Below are 22,476 nucleotides of genomic sequence, written 5' to 3'. Positions count from 1 at the left end.
TAGGTAGTATCCCACAGGTTTACATAGTTTTCGTTGAATGTAGTCTTGTCAACACACATAGTAAAAACTGAAGTCCTTATTCATACACTATATACTGAATGGTGAAAAAGTCTCAAAACTTAGGACTGCAGGTGTAGATTCATATGTAATGTTCTATTACCTCCACAACTGATCCCAAGTCTCTGACATAGTCTCGTTCAGTCTCCACCAACTCTAATAAGACATAACTATAAAACAAAAAGGAATTGGTTCTATTAGATACAAATAAAATGAACTACGGTAATAGCAGCAAGGAAGGAAATGTTCAGTACAAGCACACATCTGCAAAACTCACTTTTGCAAAGCTCTGTATGCTGAAAAGGAAAACAAGGTACATGCTTGTAACTCACTGTCTTCTCTTGAGGAAGCCGGATTTGCGTTCGTCCAACTCTTCCATGGGCGAAGAGGATGAGAGGAGGGAGTTGTCAGAAGGGTTTAGGGAAGGAGAACTGCTGTCACCTTGCTCCACAGATAGAGAACTGGGACGATCCTCCAGTGACTGAAGAGTGTGTGAGATGAATGGAGATAGAAAAAAAATATGCGATTACCACAGTGCTTAAAAAGGTTAACGCGTAAATCAAGATAGTGATGGAAAAGGTATTTCTTTTGACTTAACTTAATCACCAGAATCAGTTAAAAATATCATGCTACAAAAAAGCCATGTTCCTGGCTTGTAATCATTTTATTTGTGTTGCGCGGGTCCAAACTAAATGAAAAAATAACCAAAAATGTAAAAATGTGGTTTTGTTAAAATTAGAGGTGATATTCAAAATTTACGATTTTACATCCTAGATAGGCAGTAAATATTTGTTAAATGTCTTTTTTTTGTTTCGGGTCAAACTAAGTCTATAAAATAAGGATGAAGATGTACAGTGTATCACAAAAGTGAGTACACCCCTCGCATTTCAGCAGATATTTAAGTATATCTTTTCATGGAACAACGCTGACAATATGACACTTCGACACAATGAAAAGTAGTCTGTGTGCAGCTTATATAATAGAGTTAATTCATTTTCCCCTCAAAATAACTCAAAATATAGCCATTAATATCTAAACCCCTGGCAACAAAAGTCAGTACACCCCTTCAGTCTCTGCAGCAATGTTTGACAGCACTCCTGTAATGAGTCACGTGACATTTTAGAGGGAAAATGACAAGCAGTACTCAATTTGGACATTTAGGGATGTACGTAGTTTCTAAGGGGTGTAATCACTTTTGTGATACACTGTATATATACCGAGAGGAATACACACACATATACACAACTTTGTTCAACTTCATGGTCTAGAGAAAGAAAAAAAAAAACGAAGCTTTGTTTGTAAAGTCCAGGTAAACACATTTTTTTTTTTTACATATATTGTCCATCCAGGGAGAAAACGTCCTGGGGGAAAATGGTGAGTCAATATCCTTTTGTTTGAAAAGAGGACAGCTGGCCTTCGTGAGTCAGAATGACTGGTAGGACACCGTGTCTCTGTTAAACAACACCCAAGCAAAGTGTGCATGCATCAATCTCCCCTATACCACGTAAAACCTGACCACATGTAAATATAGAGGTGGGAATCTTTGGGCACGATTCGATTACGATTCACAGGCTCTGATTCGATTATAAATCAATTATTGATGCACCACAACCCCCCCAGCTTTTAATTTTTTGTACACTAGTTCCAAAATTGTTCAAAAATCCTACTCTTTCAGGATCAAGTTAACTGTTAAAAACAGTAAATAAAATACTCAAGTCCCCTTTCTGTATCAGCAGCTTTAAACTACATTCAATTAATTTAATGTGAATCAACCGTTAAAGTTGTTAAAAATGCTCCCGTTATATAATTTCCCTTCTGTCTATCTTCGACGTGAAAGTTTTAAAACTGTTTCATCATTTAAAGATAGATTCAAGTCAAGATTTTACAGACTTTTTTTTTTTTTTTTTTTTAAGATACAAAGTAATTAAGTTCGCTACAACAGAATCTTCTAGAGAAGTCTACTGCTTTGAGGTGGCGCCTGTTTACTAGCATCTAGTTCTTGGTATATGTAGCATCTAGTTCTTGGTATATGATCTAACACGGCCGTCGTCTGTCATTTCACATCTAGTTCTAGATATATGTGATATCTACCATAGCCGTATGTTGCCGTATGTTTGTAGCAACTAGCAATTGGGCGCTGTTTGTAGCGGCTGACGGCCGCAATCAGGTATTATTGTTTTTATTTTATTGAGCGGCATGAGTTGAACATGATATTTACTCTCGGTCCGTTCCTCATTGCGTCCTGAAGACTGCACTGACTGTGTTTTATTTCCGCTTTACCTGGTATAATTCAGTAATTGGAATTTGGATGTTTGTGAATCGTTCTCGAATCTTCCACGGCCGAATCGCAAATAATCTAAGAATCGGAAATTTCGCACGCCTCTATAAGTGAATGTGAGATTGTTTCTCTTACCATCTTGCTTTTGACCAGTTGTTCTATGGCACTGACCAGTTCAGCAGCACTGGGCGTCTCTGAGCTGCTAGGCCGACCAGACAGTCGGGACGCAGACTGGACAAAAAAGACAAGTAATTCAGGGTGATATCACAAATGTAGCAATAATCATGCTAGAGAGGCCATGCAGACACTTTGGCTACTAATGTCTGTGTTTGTGATCAGGCTCGCTCACCAGTGGAGACTTTGTCCCCCGAAACGCCACATGTTCAAAAAAGGACTTGGTGGGTATGCAGTTCCTAATAAAAAGGTTAAATTGGGGCCAGGTTGGAGCCACCCACAGGCTGATTTTGGGGAAACATGGATTGGTTTGAGGTCAAGGGCATGCTCTTGGATTGAACTGTTGTTTTAACACTCATTAGGCGAGTAATGAGAAATAAGTGTTGCTTAATACTCCACAAATGGACAGGTCCAATTTGAGGCAGGCAAAGGTTTAGCCTCTCCACTGCTTAAAGGAGTATTCTCTTTAGCAAACACATACTGCACAAAGAAACTTTCCAAGGGAATCACATATAGTTGCAATCATAAAAGGAAAAGTTGAGAAAATGTACAAAAGGTTTGGCAATGAAGGTGTTTTTCTTTACATGGAAAGATAGGGAAACTGGGAAAGAAGAGAGGCAGAACAAAAATCAGCATAATGCTGACATACAAAACATGCCATCATTGAGAAAATAAGAGGGGAAAAAGGGAAACATGATTAGTGTAAAAGATTTACATTTATCAATGGATAGGTAGATATACTGTAGATATTTTTTTAGAAAGAAAAAAATTGGGCTGAAATCATAGACTTCACTATCAGTTGACGAGACACCTTCGACAGACATTATGCCACGGCTTCCCGTAGGGGGCTGGCCCAGGCAGAGCGTTGTGATCTTTCACACCGATAAACTCAAACACACGTTGTGTTCTAATGCCGGATTTAGGTGGAAAGAGGACAAATGTTTTACTGCATACAAGCAGGCAGGAGTGTCTCATGAGTGTTTTGGTCGAGGATTCAAGGTAATGATTCTATAAAATAGCACCATGCATGCACTTTGAAACGTTGTTTAAAAAATGAAATGAATGGGGAAAAAAACACTTTAGCTGGAAATATTTACGTAAAATGAAAGATAACTGCCCGTTTTTTGTTTTTGTTTTTTTTTGGTGTGCTTTTAACCAAGAATCTAGACTCTTTTACATTCGTATCTATAGAGATTCTAGGATTTACACATTTATTTACAAGAATCTTCAACTGAAAAAGCTCTTTGTTTTGTGATGGCCGCCATGTTGGATTTTGTATCCATACACAGTAGCGTAACTTTAGATTCAAACAATCAGACAATTTTCGGCCAACTGCCCGTTTTTGGGCAAAAAAAAAAAAAAATTGTAATTTAAACATTTCTGCGTCCATACAATTTTTTGGGGGGGCTTTTAAGTGTTTTATATTATGTCACATTTCAATCTAAAAATGTCGAGGGCCAGATAGCTGGCAAGACGTGCTGAGGCAATAGTGACATTGGAATTCAACCTAAATAAGTTGTGAATGTATATACATAAATGCACATTTTGCTTTTGTTGAGTAAAATTAAGATGATTCTGCATTGCTTTCCGTGAGTATTAAGTTTCTGATGTGAAAATTGAGTATTTTATTAGCTGTTGAAAACTACACTAAATAAGAAAAAAAAAGTTGCTATTTCGGGCAAAAAACTTATATGTTTTGATCCTGAAAATATAGGTGATTATCTCTGCATTTGGTGATTTTTGTGCATCTAGCATAGAATCTGAGAATTTCATATCCATTTTAAATTTTGTTATACTTATATAAAAAGAATTAATTGTGATCTTACTGGGGAACAACTTGGAATTTTTTGATGCAGCTGCTCATGGAGACTCATATATGCTCCTGCGTTGCGGTGATGGCAAAGTGACGGCGTCAATGCGCATTCGATAACTCTGCGGTGAGGGAACGCATTGCTCTGTAATTCACCGCCAAGCCACAAGAAGGGTGTGGCGTTGTGTTTGTATTGTCGACTTCCTCTAGTTTAACAGCGAAAAAAATAAACAATACAAGATGGAACGCTTGAATGTGGATCATCAACTCATCAACATTGAATAAATGTTGATCATACAAATGTTGAGGCACAGGCGACGCAGAAGACTGTTTCGAGGCGGTCTGTCCGACTTTTGATGCTGCACAGAGTTCTAGCCTCGGGTGGAAACCAGCAAGCTGTGGTGGCCAGCTTCAAACTGGCGTCGAGCACTGCGTCCAGCGTTTTGTCCGAGTTCTGCAAAGCCCTCCAGCCCGATTTGTTTGCCATGTCCTACAACCAGTCAGTGGGAAGCCATAGCAGATTTCTGGTGGCTATGGAACTTCCCAAATTACGTTGGAAGCCTTGATGTTAACGTTATCATAAAAGCACCGAGGCACTCTCAATCAGTGATGATGTATCGAGTGTAAAATGTCTGTTGTTGAAAATTAAACATCAACTCTTTTGATACCAAACATGTGCTTTATTCTTCATATACTTGAAGTGTGACACGTAAATAAGTCACACTCACAGCAAACTTATGCACATAATAAATGATGAAGTGCACCAACCAAAAATACGACAAAGTGATAAAAAGCTGGCAGTTTTTGGCCGACTGGGTCACTGCTTTGTGTGGCCATTCGATTCCGAACACACACATACTTGTCTCGGTGGTTCTTCCATTTTTTTATTCAATCGCTGGCTGACCTCCAGCCCCATATTTTCAGCAATCTCCTCCCACAAATTGCTTGCCATTTGGCAATCTTCATAATGTCTTGACGAGACATTGTAGAAGTTGTCGTAATTGCTCTTTGTTGATAACTCTCGTCGGGTTGGTCCACTTTTGAGTGTAGAAAAATCATGTTTGACAATGGCGGTGATTTTGCGCTGAACCAGAAGCAACAGTCTGAGCGGACCAATCACAGCCTATTTCCACCACGTTATATGTGTCGACGTGACACAAAGTCACAAAATTCTGGAGGTGCACGTCAGGCTTGGCGGAGGGTCGTAAATCGGGTCTTCCTTGACGGCGCATGTCTGGCGAGGAAGCATAACTCTGCCTTAACTCAGGCTTAAGGGAGGTGCCTGTTTTGGTTTTAGGTCGCTAGTGGCTTTGGTTTTGAAAATATTAGATTTTTTTAAGTTTAAGTTTTTCATTTTAAGTTTATGAAAATAGGCCCCTTAAGGAGCGGCCCCGCGCCCCGTTTCCCGTCAACTGATAGTGAAGTCTATGGCTGAATACATGTATGAAATTAATGTAATGTATAGTATGTATATTAGGTCAGTTAATACTTTGGCTGGATGCAGTGAATCCTTTTCACCTTTTTGTAGATTTTCACTTCCTGAAAAACTCACCTATTGCTGTCTATTTTGTCAAAAGTATTTGATTTTTGCCAAGGAATGATTTTTTTAAAGTGAATTGGTAGGCTTTATTTTGACAAAAACAGTGCCCTTACTTGGGCAACGTCAGTCAGCCAGGGATTTTCTCTATTTGCTGTGGGCCACTATTGTTCTTGAGTTTAAATTAGTAAAAAAAAAAAAAAAAAAAAAAAAAAAGATGTACGTTTTTTCCCACCTTATCATCCTGGGTGTCAGGCTGCAGCAGACTGTGTTGCTGGATGGCCATCGGGGGAGGAAGCGGGACAGCGTCAGCACCCTCCTCACCTTCCTCCTCTCCACAGCTCTGCATGCCTGATGATGAAGACTTGGAGAGCGTACCACTGCTCAGTCCTTCATTACGCATGCGCTGGTGAAGGGATGATAGCGCATCAGGTCATAATCAACATTAAAGCAACAGAAATCTATTGTTACTCACCTCCTCTAGTGTCTCATCCTGTGGCGTGGCTGCACTGTCGTCAGAGTCTTTCTGAGGACCTTGCATAACATCCAGGTTCTTCCGTGGACCTTCACGGTTCTTTTTGTGTTTGTGGGCCAGCTTTTTCACATGACCATCTGCCTTGCCAGAGCTCAGCCGCCGTACGGGACTGGTCAGCCATTTCCTTAATGTGTTCCCTGGACGCTTTGGTCCTGGTGAGCTATGAGGGCCCAAGGTTTGGCTGGAGCCTGGCTGTAATGTGTCATTGTTGGATACAGACAAGGTATCTAAAGATGAGAGGAAAAACAGTATATACAAATTAAGAGTAATTAAAAAACTGTTCCTTGTGGTCTTCTATTTATGTTTACCGTCGCATGCAAAAGTTTAGGCACTCTTCCCAAATTTTTGTAAATTGTCTATAAAGTACATGTTATACGTATACACATACTGTATATATTTTTTAAAGATTTACATACAGTCTGCTTCAGTTGTTTTATTTCCTCCCTGCATTTTTTTCTGTTTTCCGTCGACATTCATAATTCACTCCATTTGCATAAACACTTATGGCGGAAAACACACACAATGCCGAAAAAGCAGTTTCTGCTCTTGCCCCCTTCTTTTAAATAAACTGCTGTATTTTAAGCCAAAATAACTGTTGTGTTTCATAGAATAATATGTCTATATTCTGCCATAGCAGTTTCATGGTGCAATACTCCCCTGGATTATTTTTAATTTGTCTGTTTTATTCCGGAGACCCATGTTTACGGACACATCGCCACCGCTTTTGTTTTAACCCAGCCATAAGAAGAAAGTAAGCAATTATATTTATTATTTGAATTGTCTATCATTTTTAGCTTAGAATCATTAACCGAGGTCTAATATTTATTTAATTGTATTTTTTTTGTTTTGCTGCTGTCGCATTTCCCCCCGATATTTTAGATGATAAATAATTGATCCAAACAACGAAAAATTTAAAAAAAATAAATAAATAAACGTTCAAAAGTGTAAATATTTTAAAAAGGTGCCAGCGCTATTATAACGTCTAATTTTCACCCACCTGATTTGACCTACTCTTAAGGTGTCAAAGAATGCCCTCCTATTCAAAATGTTTCTTCTCCCAGTAAGTAAAGATTTAAAGCTTTCCAATGATGTATCACACATGCATATCGGACAATTTTGAAATTCGGCCAAATTAGAGGTCAAGAGTGGAACTTCAAGTCACCTGAGTGTTTTCCACCTTATGCATTTGAAGAACATTAACCAGCATTCATGTAATAAGCACAGCTTAATGATAAGCCTTTGAAAATGGTAATTTAAAAGGCTGGGTCAGTATTATGCAGATTTTTGAGCTCAAACTGAACTTAATCACATACTTCTCTCTTGGTACAGGGGAAGATGAAAAAGTATATATGTATGGGGGCTGATGCTGACTCACAGACTACGCCTACATCGTTGTTTAAATAGTTTAAGTCATGTGGCATTTCAAATTGTTGAACATCTTGAAGAGCTAGTGGGCTTGATAAGAAGTTACAGTTTGACATGCAGAGACTGAAAATGTTAGAGGATAAAATTTAATTGTCTAAACCGTCAAGTATTTTGCCATGTGATGCAGGCTGTACATAAGACTTAAGATGGCGGAAAGGGAATGGTGTCCTTCTTAAATTTGACCAGACTTAAACACAGTCCTTCATATTTCTGGTTTAAGCCTATGCTAGTAATATATAAAACAGTATGTGAAGGTGTATTCATTCTGCCGTAAAAACGGCTTTTTAAAATTGGTCATATGAAACATGTATTCTCATATCACGTGCACGGGGAAATTAGCAATGAAAAGATGATTAGTGTCCATATTTGGTTTGAGCTAATTAGGTCCTGGTGCTTGTTATATTTCACATATCCTGCATTTATTAACTAAATCGCACAACTGTACTCTATATAATTCACCAAAATTTTCAGACTATAAGGCGCTCCTGACTATAAGCCACTACCCACCAAATTTGACAGGAAAACGGCCTGTGTTCATAAATAAGCCGCATCAGACTATAAGCCGCAGCTGTTCTCACTGTATTATGGGATAATTACACTTTATTTGACAGTGGCATCATAAGTCTGTCATAAGACCAAATGAACCACCATGAAGCTTCATTGCTTCAAGAAGCTTCATTTGGCCATCACTGCTCCCTTGGAGGAGACAGTCAATCTCTGCTGCCACCTGCTGTTAACACTGTTTTCGTCCAACATGCCTCCTCGCATGCATTACAGCGCTACATATGTAAGTAACAATCAAAACTCACGTTCTGTGCTAATTATTTCTTCAGTAACTGTTCCAGTTGTTTGATTAATTGCTAGTTATGGTATCTGGTACCACTTACGGCAATCCTATGACGCCGCTGTCAAATAAAGTGTTACATATTAACCAAAACTCAACAAAACAGCCGCAGGATTCAAAATGAGGGACAAAAGTAGCGTCTTATAGTCCGAAAATCACAGTATATAAATTATAACAGCATAGCTATTTACATATGATGTGTAAATCCCAAGATTTTAGGATATACCTTCCCTGTGACGGCTCACAAACCCTCAACCAGTTCAGCGTGTACCCTACCTTAGTCAAACTGGCTAAACTCTAGCTTACCAGTGATCAAAATGAGGATAAGAAGTACATATAAAGTAGTTGAATGGGAAACCTTTTCATAGCACCTAATACATACTGCTGTATTTTTGGTTTTAGTCATCATGGACATTTTCATCATTTAAGTCTGCATCAAGATGAATCACAAGGCCAGAGCATTTAGCAATGTTAGCCCTCAAAGACTGTTATCTAACAAATGACAAATCATTCTTACGTGTACATTTCTACACAAAAAGTGTGAGACTTCAAAGACAGTTACATTGACTGTCAATAAGGCAGTGTTATTTTATGAACCAGAAAAAAGTTGCATTTTCAAACTTCCTTATAAAAATAACCAGCAGACAGCCAGATAATAAGAAATAAAGCTGAAATTCTTCATCTTTCGTCAAACAAAATGTTTTCACTGTTGGACTTACTGTCCCAGTAAGTATATCAAACTCTTACCGCCCTAATTATTGATGGAACACTGGAATTTGAATTTATTAAACAAATAAAAAATATCTCGACAATATTTTGGATTAGAGGTTTAAGTAAATGAATTTGTTTAATATAACTACACACAGGTCTAAGGAAAGGGTCAATGGTGAAACATGAGGTCAGTAGCCTTGACACATTCCTGCCAAGTAGAAAATAACCCCTGAAGACACACACATACAAAGAAAGGTCTAGCTCTTTGCCCTTTGCTGTGTACATAGACTTTGAATGTTACGACTCCTAAAAAAAACTGTTGGCCCAGCTGAGGGAAAGAAAAAGACCAGGACTAGCATTTTCACATCTACATTCTTATCACAAAAAGGAGGCTATGTTCTCGTGTATCTGCCTTTTGATCTTGAACAGTCCCAATCTTAATTGTTTTTCTATTTAGGACATAAAAGCCAGCTATGCTAAATCTGATTTACCGGTAATTCAAAATGATCAATGCATCTGCATCGAAAACAATATGATAGAGGTGTAAAAATAGTCAATTAATGGACAACTAATTAACTATGAAAGGAATCGACATCTATTTTGATGGTAGATAATTGTTTGGACGTTTGGAGCCTTTGTTTAACTTAAAATTTATTTATCTATGTCCCCGGTATTTATGCTTCCAAACAGTAAATATTCTCATAAATCAATTTACCGTATTTTTCGGACTATATGTCGCACCTCAGTATAAGTCGCACCAGCCAAAAAATGTGCAATGAAAAGGGAAAAAACATAAGCTATAAGTCGCACCGGAGTATAATTCGCATTTTTGGGGGGAAATTTATTTGATAGAATCCAGCACCAATAACAGACATGTCATCTTGAAAGGCATTTTAAAATACAATAGAGAACAACAGGCTAAATAGAACAACAGGCTAAATAGGTACAGCATGATGGCCTGGCACGGTCCCAGGCTTCAACTGGGACCGTGTGCTTTGGTCAGATGAGACCAAGATTGAGCTTTTTGGAACCAAACACTCTAAGTGGGTCTGGCGTGCCACAAAAGATGCGCATGCTGAAAAGCAACTCATACCCACTGTGAAGTATGGGGGTGGGTCAGTGATGCTGTGGGGCTGTTTCGCTTCCAAAGGCCCTGGGAACCTTGTTAGGGTGCATGGCATCATGAATGCTTTGAAATACCAGGACATTTTAAATCAAAATCTGTTGCCCTCTGCCCGAAAGCTGAAGATGGGTCGTCACTGGGTCTTTCTGCGATACAATGACCCTAAACATATGGCCAATTCTACACAGAAATGGTTCACCAGACACAAAATCAAGCTCCTCCCGTGGCCATCTCAGTCCCCAGATCTTGTTTTGTTGGCAAAAGGGGGTTGTACAAAGTATTAACACCACGAGTGCTAATAATTGTGACACACATTATTTGATGTCAAATAATTATTTCTTTATGTGACATTTTTCCCCACTGAATATATGCACTTGTACTGAAGGTTGGATTTTTCTTTTTTTCCATCAAGGTCCCATATTATTTGAATTAAAAAAATATTAGAAGCTAAAAAACACATCTGAACCAGGGGTGCCAATAATTATGGAGGGCACTGTATACTGGTATATAGCCAATTGCATTCATGCTTGTTTCTCAAAAAAAAAAAAAAAAAAAAAAAGGGGGGGGGGGGGGGATAATTTGAAAAGCAGCCATGGCTTTGCAGGAACATGCCTGAGATTCCAGACGTGTCACCAGTAGAGCATCTTTAGTGAGGTCTAAAAATCCCCAGGACATCTTGGAGTAACACAAACATGAGTCAGTGGAGGGTGGAGGCATGCTTTTTAGGAGCAGTGGGCAGGCAAGTTCCATTGGGTTTGTGTGGTTCTGAGGACAATGGTGAAAAGCTCTAGTAACCAAAAGCCACATTTAGGAAGGGTGTGGAGTTGGCATGCTAGATAAGGGAGTGGACCAAGCACTCGTCAAAAATTGCATTTTTAGACTAACAGTTTGCAAGAAGTCAATTGCCTTCTTCTGCTGAACATATTCTAAAACATCAAGCTCGATCATCCGACCAAGTCCACTGACTTGGACCAAGTCCACTACACATTTCTTCATATTGAAAACGTAGATTAAAAATCCGATCTCCCTTAAATACCTTAAAATTCGCAAAGCAATTTTATTTACTTTGTTATGTATTGTATGCTGTAGAAAACTGCATGAAACTGCGACAAGACTGACAGAAAAATCATGCGAATATGGTAGCGGCATCTTACCCAGATCTAGCAACCAGAACTTGCAGTTATGAGAGTGACCTTGCTGTGCTGAATCCATGGGGCAAAAAGGGTAAACCGACTGGATCCCATGGGCCATGTCAGTCAAATATGTATCCTCAGGATTTCCTTCTTGAACCTATCTCTTAAAGCCTCCACATTTAATTGCTAGAATGCATTCTCAAGAATGATAAATTCCCAGTAGATGTAGACTAAGTATTAAGTCCACAGCGAGGAGAAAGACAAAAATCAAATGCAGCATGAGTTTCTCCTTCCCTCCCTCATGAGTGGGATGCTATAAGGACAGTGGGCGAGCCTATGTTGTATGTGTTCTAGGGGAACGTCTGGATACACGCAGTGCATCTGCCGATTTACCATTTGTAGGCACACCCACTTAGTTTGAGGGGGCGGGTGCATATTTTACAGACATGAGGATGCACAGAAGTTGTACACCATGCCTTAAAACAAATATAGATTTGGTTTTGAAATGCAAACAAAGCAGCCAAAGTATTTAGTTGAAAAAAAAAGTGCGTCATATTCGATTGTTGCCCACTGCAAGCTTTTCTCTTAACTGCAGCAACTGAAACCTTGACAATGACAGCTTAAAGTACCTGAGACGATCTATTGTGTGTGACTCAGACACACTAAAGAGCTTTCTTTTAGTCACTCAGCACTTGAATGAGTATTTCCTCTTAAGAATGTACATACAACATCACTTCTCTGCACCTTGCAAAGTCCCTTTCATCAAAGCTGTAATTTCTGACATACCCCAAGTCATTTCTTTAGATTGAGAACAAAATTCAGAAATTGATTGATAAAATACCCCATTTAAAACCGTAGCTGCACAACTCAGGAACCACCTAGTCAGTACATCAAAATATGATTAAAGACAACTGAGTCCATCTTTGACACATACAATGTAAAAACTACATTTGTTTTCACGTACTGTAGTGACTTCTAACAGTCATTTATTCCTTACTTTCAGGAATTGCTGAAAAATGTTACTCTGTAGTAATCCTTTGAACATTCTCACTTTTACAGTTTGGGACAAATTTACTTCCTTGGTAGTCAGCAAACACAAAGGAATACGTAATCAAGTGGCAAAGACCTTTTGTCATGCGTGTCTACTGCATTCGTTAAGCTTCAACATTCCCTGTAGAAAGAACTCTTTTTAGCTTTCTCTCTGGCCTCATAAAACCTACAAACATTGGAATCATGGAAAGGCAAGCTGAAAACATGAACCTCTGCCAGCAAAATAAAGATGAGAACGACTTAGAAGTGTTAGATAAGCAGTCTCACCTTCCATGGCTGCATAAGGTAACCACTCAGCTAAAACCCAAGCTGTGACTTCCAATATTTCTTGTACAGATAAACATAACATGAAAGCGCAAACACAATATTTGTATGCCATATTGCCATAGAAACAAGCTGCCTTGCACTCACCCACTTTAAGATTAAAGAGACTTTGATGGTTAGATCTGTGAATATTTATGCTACACTTTAACGTGGTGCAAATTCATAAGCAATGACATCCAAGAATGCTTGTGCTCACGGCTTGTTTCCATCTTGGGATTGTATGTCTTATTTTGCAGTTGGATTTGCAAACGTCTCCTTTGGAACCAAAATGACTGATCTGTGTTAGGTCACTGACAGTCAGTTCCTTCCAATACAAATACAACACAAAATGACTGATCTGTCTAACCATAATACAAATAAAAAAACAAATGATTAATTATCTTCATTAATTTTCTTTAATCACATTCATTCTCTTTGTTGTACTCTTTGCCTTGGTGTGTGGTCGCACTAGATGTGTCTTCTCCCAGCAAACCTACTCATTCGGAGGTGTGAGCTGTAGTCCGATTGAGACAAATTTTCTGTTCTAACCTGATACAAAAGAAGCTGGTTTGAAATGTTCTGTTTGGTAAAAAAGTGATTTGCATGAAGTTTATGAGCAAACATGAAAAGCTCCTGTACGTGTGGAGGGGTTTGAATTGAGACGGCAAATAATCCACTGCTCATCCACTTATGGACTATTAACATAATAATAGCAAATGAACAATCAAAGTGGATGAGTCAGTGAGTCCATACGTAAGACAAACAGTATGAGTACCAATAATGTCTCATAACTCTCCTCCTTTCTCAGTTTCTTTTCTCTAGAGTCGAACTCGTGAGGCAGATTGACCTCCAAAATTTTGGGGAGCTTCCCCGCTGGTACTCCAGGTGCAGCTGCACAATTGTATATAAAATAGGCACGGCATGACTCCTTCTTGTGACTCGCTACAAGTCAGCCCTGTTTATATTATTCAGAAGTTAAAGACCAAATGTGAAGTAATTTCATAAAATGCCAAATAGGGTCTGAATTAAAGTAATTAAACATTGCCCAACAAATAAAGCATGAAAAAATAATTTATATGTTGTATATTTGACAAAATAATCGCGTTTCCGAAGTTCGAGCCTGAAAGTGGACGAACCCGGAAGTGATACGTCACACCGAGAACAGCGATGGGCAGCGCTCCATACGGCCGCCATACAAAGCCCTTGAAACAATGATTCAAACAGCGATATAAGCAACAGATTGAGCGCAAGTGAGGAGATCCAAGTTTTTGAAGAGTTGGAGGAAGAGGAGGAGGTTGGAATTTTATGTTGGACCGTACATGTATTAGCCAGACGCTAATCAGGATGCAAACAATGTGCCCAGACTACCTGACATGGAATGGAGACAAGACCCATCGAGATCACAAGATTGGTAAGATATAGGCTGTTATTATTTTTATGATTTGAAGCATGTCAGGTAAATAAACCACCTACTATTGCCTGGGATTAAAGAAAAGTTTTGACGAATCCCCGATCATGTTGTGGAATGAACAGTAGAAGCTAGCGACATTAGCTTTTATTTACCTGACATGTTTTGGCGAACACTTCCGCCTTCGGACCCTCTGACGAAGGCGGAAGTGTTTGCCGAAACATGTCAGGTAAATAAACCAACGACTATTGCCTGGGATAAAAGAAAAGTTTTGACAAATTTATAAGTGTAGGCAAAATGAACTCAATACAACTATGATCGGGGATTGCCTCGAGTTACCTTTCGGCTAACTTCTCTACCTTCTACTGTTCACTCCACAACAGTTGGCGGTTCTGCTTTGACAGATTCATCAGTCATCTATCCAAAAATCACACTTTCTTTTTTGCAAATCCTTAATCATAAGCAGACCGGTTGAGGAAGCGGGCATCTTCAAAGTGTTTGTAGCAGAGAACAGTACTCGATGGTGGCGTGAAATTCATTCGCTTCGTGCGAACAAAAGATGTCAGTTTATGTGCCCTGCTATCCTTTGGCCACTCAGACAACTTTACTTTAGATTGAGAACAATACATCGTCACACACTGCCGTGGCATCTTACCGAGAAGCAATACTGTTCTATGGCGGACTTCCCTCGCAGTTCTCTGTGTGACGTAATTTCCGAAGATTTCCGAAGATTGTCGAAGAAAAGCATTTTCGTTGTCAAGGGCGTTGCTAAGGGTTAAACAACGAATCTCGAAGGGTTGCGTTAAAAAAAATAACGAAAATATGCTTATAATTGTTTAGCCAATGATATTATTCAAAAACATGGGTGGCCAAACCTTACTTCACATTTGGTCTTAAAAAAAATAAAATAAAATTGTTGAATAGAAAAAAATGTTATTTTTTTTAAGGGGGGGATTTAACGGAAAATCTATACCTATATGACATGGTTTGCTATAGCGGTGTGCCAATACATCGATTATTAGATTAATCGAGATTCGACACGAGACGATTCGATTACAATTTATAAATGTTCAAAAACAATGATTTTCCCTAATAACTTAATGGCAGCCGTTGCTAGCGGCACGAAATTGAAGAGACATGTCTGCTGCCTGGACACCTTAAGGGACGCACAAGGTGAGGATGGCTGCAGCGGAAGTTACTGAGTGAGAGATTTACTCCTGTACGTACAAAATACTAGAAAATAAATTTGTGTATGAGACAGGCAAGTAAAGGGCGGTCGCGTTTTAGGTCCTCTTCTGTGCGCAAGTTATTTTTTAGAGCGAGAGGGGAAGAGAGATAGTTCGTTGCTCCTTGCCTTTCAGTTGTCCAGCAGTAGGTTCAAGTGTTAATTGGAAAATTTCTCTAGTGTGTTGCTAAGTCCCGTGTGTGTCTATAAGAGGTGAGTACACAAACCCTCATGTACTGTTTAACCTCTATTGTTGTTGTTTTTGAGATGTAACTTGTTAGCGCCAAGCGCTATGCTAATTAGCAAATTCACTAACGTGTATTTCCATGTCCATTTGTGCTTTGTTCGATAGTGTACAAAAGTTACTCCATAAGCAGAATGTGTAAAACCAGGATTAAGTATAGTGGTAACACTACAAACATGCAAAATAGTACAGAAATCCCTGAAAACTAAGTATATTGGTTAAAAGAAGTCTTGTTTTTAAAGGCACTTTATGATTGTTTCCAGAAAATGTGGAATTTATCCACCAGTACAAATTTTATTGTATTGTTGAGAGAAATAAGTGCTGTCTTTGAAACAGCTAATGTTTTTGCACCTTCTTGTGAAAAAGAGCATCTTAAGGTCAGCTTTGCGTTGTATAGGCATGTTTCCATTGTTACTGCTAGATCATTAGGTGATTGGAAGTAAAACGTAACGGACATAAATTTGTTTGGCTGCTTTAATTATTGAATACTGGCCAATTTAGCTTGTTTAAAAGTATGAAGTAGCCACAAAGTAAGAAAAAAGAAATCCTGAAAGGTAGGGGGGAAAGATGCATTAAAAAATCGCGATTATCATTAATACCGTGAAGATCGCTCAATAATCGAATCGTAATCGAATCGAATCGTGGGGTGCCTTAGATGCCGCACCCCTAGTTTGCTGGTTTACACCTGCTTTTCGGAAACTCCACAAAACAACAAAGCACAAAATTACCTACGTGGCAATTTTGCACATTTGTCTAACATTACTGAATGTGCTTATTTAGTAGATCAGCTTCTCATATAGTGACTCAATTGAGCAAAAGACTTCTCCTACCTTTGTGGTTGAAGAGCCCTTCCATCTCCATGGATGACCTGGAGTGTGCGATGCAGAGCATGGAACATGGAACGATGCCCTCTTGAGCGGGAGAACGGTCCGTGGTCCGGACCAGGCACCAGTCCGGTTTATCATGGAGTCGCTCCAGAACCTCGACTGTCTGGCCTCGTCGCACTGTCAGCTCCCCACTGGTGCCACCGTTGCTGCCCACAAAGTCATGGATGACCACTGTCAGCTCGCAACCACCCGACAGCTGAAAAAAACAGGACATTTTTAGTTTTAAATTCAATAAAGTCTGTTCTTGAGAGTCGTGTTGTCAGTTTCACTATCTTGTGATCCAACCAACAAAATGAAACATCAAACAGAAGAGTAAATTATGGCAGGAAAAGTATAACGTTGTGGTTTCAGTTTAAAAAACAGTGCTTTTTATAACGAGTATTTCTTTAACTTATAAAAATAGTAATCATATGAGTATGCTTTATTTGATAATTTCTCTTAAACATACCATTCCCCAGTTGATTCTTTTCATTTTTTTCATTTTTTTACTTCACTGAGTATGTTACATGTATGTTGATTTAAACTAGGGGTATCAAACGATTAAAAATTTCGATCGAGTTAATTACAGCTTAAAAATTAACTAATCGTAATTAATCGCAATTAATCGCAATTCAAACCATCTATAAAACATGCCATATTTTTCTGTAAATTATTGTTGGAATGGAAAGATAAGACACAAGATGGATATACACATTCAACATACAGTACATAAGTACTGTATTTCTTTATTATAACAATAAATCAACAAGATGGCATTACCATTATTAACATTCTGTTAAAGCGATCCATGGATAGAAAGACTTGTAGTTCTTAAAAGACAAGTTATAGAAATTTTAGATCAAAATCCCTCTTCATGTATTCGTTTTGATAAAATTTGTAAAATTTTAGATCAAAAAATAAACTAGTAGCCCGCCATTGTTGATGTCAATAATTACTTACACAATGCTCATGGGTGCTGAAGCCTATAAAATCAGTTCCACCCAAGCGCCAGCAGAGGGCGGCAAAACTCCGAAAAACACAACAAGTACACCTTTCACTGTGCTCTCATTTTAATCTGTTTGAGCGGGGCATTTGTGCGTTAATTGCGTCAAATATTTTAACGGGATTAATTTAAAAAATTAATTACCGCTCGTTAACGCGATAATTTTGACAGCCCTAATTTAAACATTTCTAAGAAGAACGTATGATGTTTTAATTTTATATACAGTAGTTCATTAACTGTAAACCGTGCTGTTTATATTGAAAATGATCTGGCACTTAGCTGTGTTAAATAATAGGAATTGAAATGCCTGACTAAATTAAATTTCTTTTCTAAAATTTTTACTTCTTCCCCTGTAGAGGTTTCTATTTCTAAATGTTTAAAATGTACTTTATGCGTGTGTAATATAAATGTGTACACTCCAACAAGAGATGCTTTATATATATATATATATATATATATATATATATATATATATATATATATATATATATATATATATATATATATATATATATATAATGTTAAAAAAACAATCAGTCACAGTGTTAGATAAATCAGGGATACATCAACATATTTTTTTTAATAAGGTACAATAAGGTAAAAATGATTTTTTTGGACTACCTTTTTCTGTATAATAATGGGAACATTTAGAAACATCACTTTGTATGATGCATTCATTACTGTTCTATAACAGTGAAATAAACATTGCATTGTTAAATGGATAACCATGTAATATGTAATAATCACTCCATCATACATCTCCCTTGTTATCTTTATGGAAGTAATTGTTTGGATTGGAGTAAGTATGCACTGTGGTGATTAGAAACCACCTAGAATAGAATTACATATAAAAGCAGAAAAAATGACAATCCTAGTATTTGGTTTAACTCTAAGTAAGTGGATAAAAACTGATTACATTACACATTGCCCAATGAATAAATGTTTCCATCACGCTTTTCTACATACCCTTTGGTAGTGTGGTAAAGCCAGCGAGCTGAGAAGCTGAGAAACTGGATGTGCGATTCTTTCCTCCAATTTTTCCATTGTTTTCCACTCCCTCATTGTAAAAAAATGCTCCAAAGTGTTCTCAACTCCAAGAGAAATCAGAAGGCAAGACCCAATACGACTTCCTTAATACCACAGATAAGCTCACGTAAAGTGCCGGCTAACAGAAAAAAAAAATCATTCACTTGCACTGGGAAAAATAATGCAATAAGCCATCAATTGTTGTTCCTCCGTCCACTGCTGTCCACTTAAACAGTCAATATAACTCGATTTAGGCAAGAAACACCACAGAGCTCTTCAATACATGAAATCCACTGACGCCTTCTAAAAGCAGTTCGGCAACAGAAATATACCAGCAACTTAGGGGTCGTCAGCAATCTCTCTTTCTAAGAAGCCAAGCAGTAGAGTGAAAGCAGTGAGGACTTAAAAAGGGTTCTTTCCTGTCTGGCATAGAGCATCCTCTGCGAGTGGGAGGCTTAAGCAGCTGACAAGTCAGTCACTAAAGCGGATGCACACAGGAACACGAGCCCTTGCATACAAAAAAATAAATACACAAACACACCAGTGTCACCGCCTCCTGAATGAGAGGTTCACACAGAATCCTCACAGAGAGCGAGAGAGATAAAGAGGCATTCAAAGCTGGGAAATTGACCTGTAATATCTATTTGAAAGAGATACTCTGCACATAAACGATTTAGTCATATGAGTCATTATTAATACACTGAATCTTATAAACTACTGAAAAATGTACTGTTTCATAAAAAAAGGAGAAAGCAGGATAAAATGAGGACAAACAAGTCAGGCTTCACCTTACAACGAGGGGGACTTATAAGTATAGAATTTTTTGCGGGAATGTGCATGTGTTTGTTAGCTTTGCTCATATTGAGCGTAGGAGGATGGGCCTTCTGTGGTGCTATTACTAGATATAACCAGAGCCGACTGTCCCAGCTACCAGTGAATCTCTCAAACACAAACGCATACACAGCATTAAATCAGTCAGATGGACTGTCACACAACACTTCCAAAGGAATCACTTTGAACTGAGATGGTTGCATGTCCACAAGCTGCAGTCATCGCGTGCAATAACAAGTGAAAGTAGTGGGTGTCAGAAACACAGTACAGTAATGCCTCTTTTAGGATTCTGTATCTCTAATCTTCCATTTCAAAATGAATGGAAATGCTGTCTAATGTATTCAGTGACTCAATAAGCTGCAATCATATTAGTCTTGTGGGCAAAAGATAAAGAATACGCAGAGGTGGGTAGAGGAGCCAAAAATGTTACTCAAGTATGAGTAGCATTACTTCAAAATAATATTACTCAAGTAAAAGTAATCATGCAAAAAATGTACTCAAGTACAAGTAACTCATGTAAAAGTAATCATCCAAAAAACTGTACTCAGGTACAAGTAAAAGAGTAACCAGTGAAAATAATACTCAAGTAATGACTAACATTGTGAGTAACTGCTTATTTTATTTTTTTAAACAATGGTATTTTTTTTCTCTCAGCATAAACTTATCTATATGAACTGTTGTTATAATGATACTGTACAATAACCCATTATATAACCGCACTAAGCCAAAGTAATTAAAAGATATAAAAAAAAAAATCATTGAATTCCAGTTAGAGAAAAACAGAAATGAAGCATTATTCTTCTAAAGAGCATGAGTGCCCTCTAGTGGAGAAAATAGTTCCTAGTTTGAATAGTGAATACTGTAGTTCCTGCATGTTTACTATTATGAAATTAAAAGGCCCATATCTCTGGTTAACCATGATCAATCGGTGCCAAATAAAAACTGGGATAGAGGTTTAAATCAGCGCTTTCGAGTCATGTTGAGGGTAGCGCTTGATGTCAAATACGTCCTTTTTTACGGTGCTTTAAAGACGCCACGTGATTGAACAGGCTTGCGTGATCGTACAACGGCAAGCTTGAGTCTGATTGGGGTAATGGAGTCATGTGATTGCTGTTGCGATGTCTCATTGGTGAAACTGGTAGAGCTACAGTGTATCACAGAGGTGAGTACACCCCTCGCATTTCTGCAGATACAGTATTTAAGTATATCTTTTCATGGGACAACACTGACAAAATGACACTTTGACACCATGAAAAGTAGTCTGCGTGCAGCTTATATAATAGACTTGATTTATTTCCCCCTCAAAATAACTCAAAATATAGCTATTGATATCTAAACCCCTGGCAACAAAAGTGAGGACACCCTTTAGACACTACATCCCTAAATGTCCAAACTGAGTACTGCTTGTCATTTTCCCTCCAAAATGTCATGTGACTCGTTAGTGTTACTACAGGGTGACCCAAAAAAAAGTTTACACTCAGTTGACTGCTTGGTTAAAAGCCATTGAAACATATCTAAATAGGTTGTCAGGCTTAAGTGATTCATTAAGGTCACTCAATGCGGCTGGTAATCTCTCGTCTCTACAATTCCTGTGCTTCTGCTGAAAATGAAGAAAACTTTAGCTGTACCTGAATTGCTGCGTGCCAGTCTGACACCTACTGAGATTGCAGAAAATCTGGGAATATCCAGATGTGCAGTCTACAAAATTAAAAAGAAGCTGAAAGATACTGGAACAGCCTCACGGAAACCTGGGTCTGGACGTGCCCGATCTGTGCGGACCAAAAAGTTGATTGACAAGGTGATATGTGGCCACCCCAGAGTCCAGATCTCAATCCCCTGGAATATAGCATATGGGCAACTGTGGAGGACAGTGCCTGTAAGAAGCCACGCCCTTCTGTGGCAGCCTTGGAGAGGTCCATTGTTAGATCTTGGGAAAAGATGACAGCATCCTACATAAAGAAGACCTGTCAAGCGTTCCGCAGGCGCCTGGAGGCTGTTGTGACACTTAAGGGAGGACACATTGAAAAATAGAGTGTACTGTACATGTTCTTTACAATAATGTATAATTTGTGATTAAATTCTAATTCTAAGATGAATAAACATGGCATTTAAGTTGTATTATGGCAGTGTAAACTTTTTTTTGGGTCAGCCTGTAGGTCCAGGTGTGCAGAGGGAGCAGGTGTGTTCAAATTTGTAGTGCAGCTTGTAACAGTCACCTCCTTGAGTGGTCTTCCTCCCGACGTCCACCGCGCGGTGGCGCTGCTTTATTTATGTTGTATATGTTCTTCTTCTGTTATTGCTTACTTGTGTTGGGGGAGTTCGTCTGGGAACGCGTGTGTGCGTACCGCTGAGCTCCGAGTGACGAGTGGTAGAGCTGGAGTTATTTTTGACTATTAAAAGTGCATGGGTGGACGTCTGCTTCTTTTTTTGCCTTCTATACGCTCATCCTGCCCTGCCAAGCGTTACAAGTGGCGCCCGAACAGGGACTTGAACCCTGGACCCTTCTGGAAAAAAAAAAAAGAAGCAGACGTCCACCCATGCACTTTTAATAGTCAAAAATAACTCCAGCTCTACCACTCGTCACTCGGAGCTCAGCGGTACGCACACACGCGTTCCCAGACGAACTCCCCCAACACAAGTAAGCAATAACAGAAGAAGAACATATACAACATAAATAAAGCAGCGCCACCGCGCGGTGGACGTCGGGAGGAAGACCACTCAAGGAGGTGACTGTTACAAGCTCTCACACTCTCTCATACTGGTCATGGAAAGTTCCAACGTGGCACCACATAGCAAAGAACTCTCTGAGGATCTTAAAAGACGTGTTGTTGCGCTACATGAAGATGGCCAAGGCTACAAGATGATTGAAAACACCCTGAAACTGAGCTGCAGC

At 38.7% G+C, this 22,476-nt stretch overlaps 1 protein-coding gene across 6 annotated transcripts in view; it reads right to left on the bottom strand.

Moving 5' to 3' along the window:
* Window positions 1–22,476, bottom strand: part of triob (trio Rho guanine nucleotide exchange factor b) — a 192,518-nt gene that overhangs the window by 31,666 nt on the left and 138,376 nt on the right. For 4 of the 6 annotated variants that reach the window (XM_057835071.1, XM_057835068.1, XM_057835069.1 and 1 more), the window contains 6 exons: window positions 16,688–16,940; window positions 6,332–6,618; window positions 6,092–6,262; window positions 2,471–2,566; window positions 390–538; window positions 161–227 (listed from right to left, as the gene is read on the bottom strand). In XM_057835071.1, coding sequence (XP_057691054.1) covers window positions 161–227; window positions 390–538; window positions 2,471–2,566; window positions 6,092–6,262; window positions 6,332–6,618; window positions 16,688–16,940 — 1,023 coding nt within the window. Of the gene's footprint in view, window positions 1–160; window positions 228–389; window positions 539–2,470; window positions 2,567–2,684; window positions 3,150–6,091; window positions 6,263–6,331; window positions 6,619–16,687; window positions 16,941–22,476 lie in introns of those variants that run through there. The other 2 variants (XR_009063064.1, XR_009063065.1) reach the window with 2 other exon arrangements.

The sequence above is a fragment of the Corythoichthys intestinalis genome, chromosome 4 (genome assembly GCF_030265065.1).
Source record: "Corythoichthys intestinalis isolate RoL2023-P3 chromosome 4, ASM3026506v1, whole genome shotgun sequence".
Classification (NCBI taxonomy): domain Eukaryota; kingdom Metazoa; phylum Chordata; class Actinopteri; order Syngnathiformes; family Syngnathidae; genus Corythoichthys; species Corythoichthys intestinalis.
This window is presented reverse-complemented; position numbering and strand designations above follow the sequence as displayed.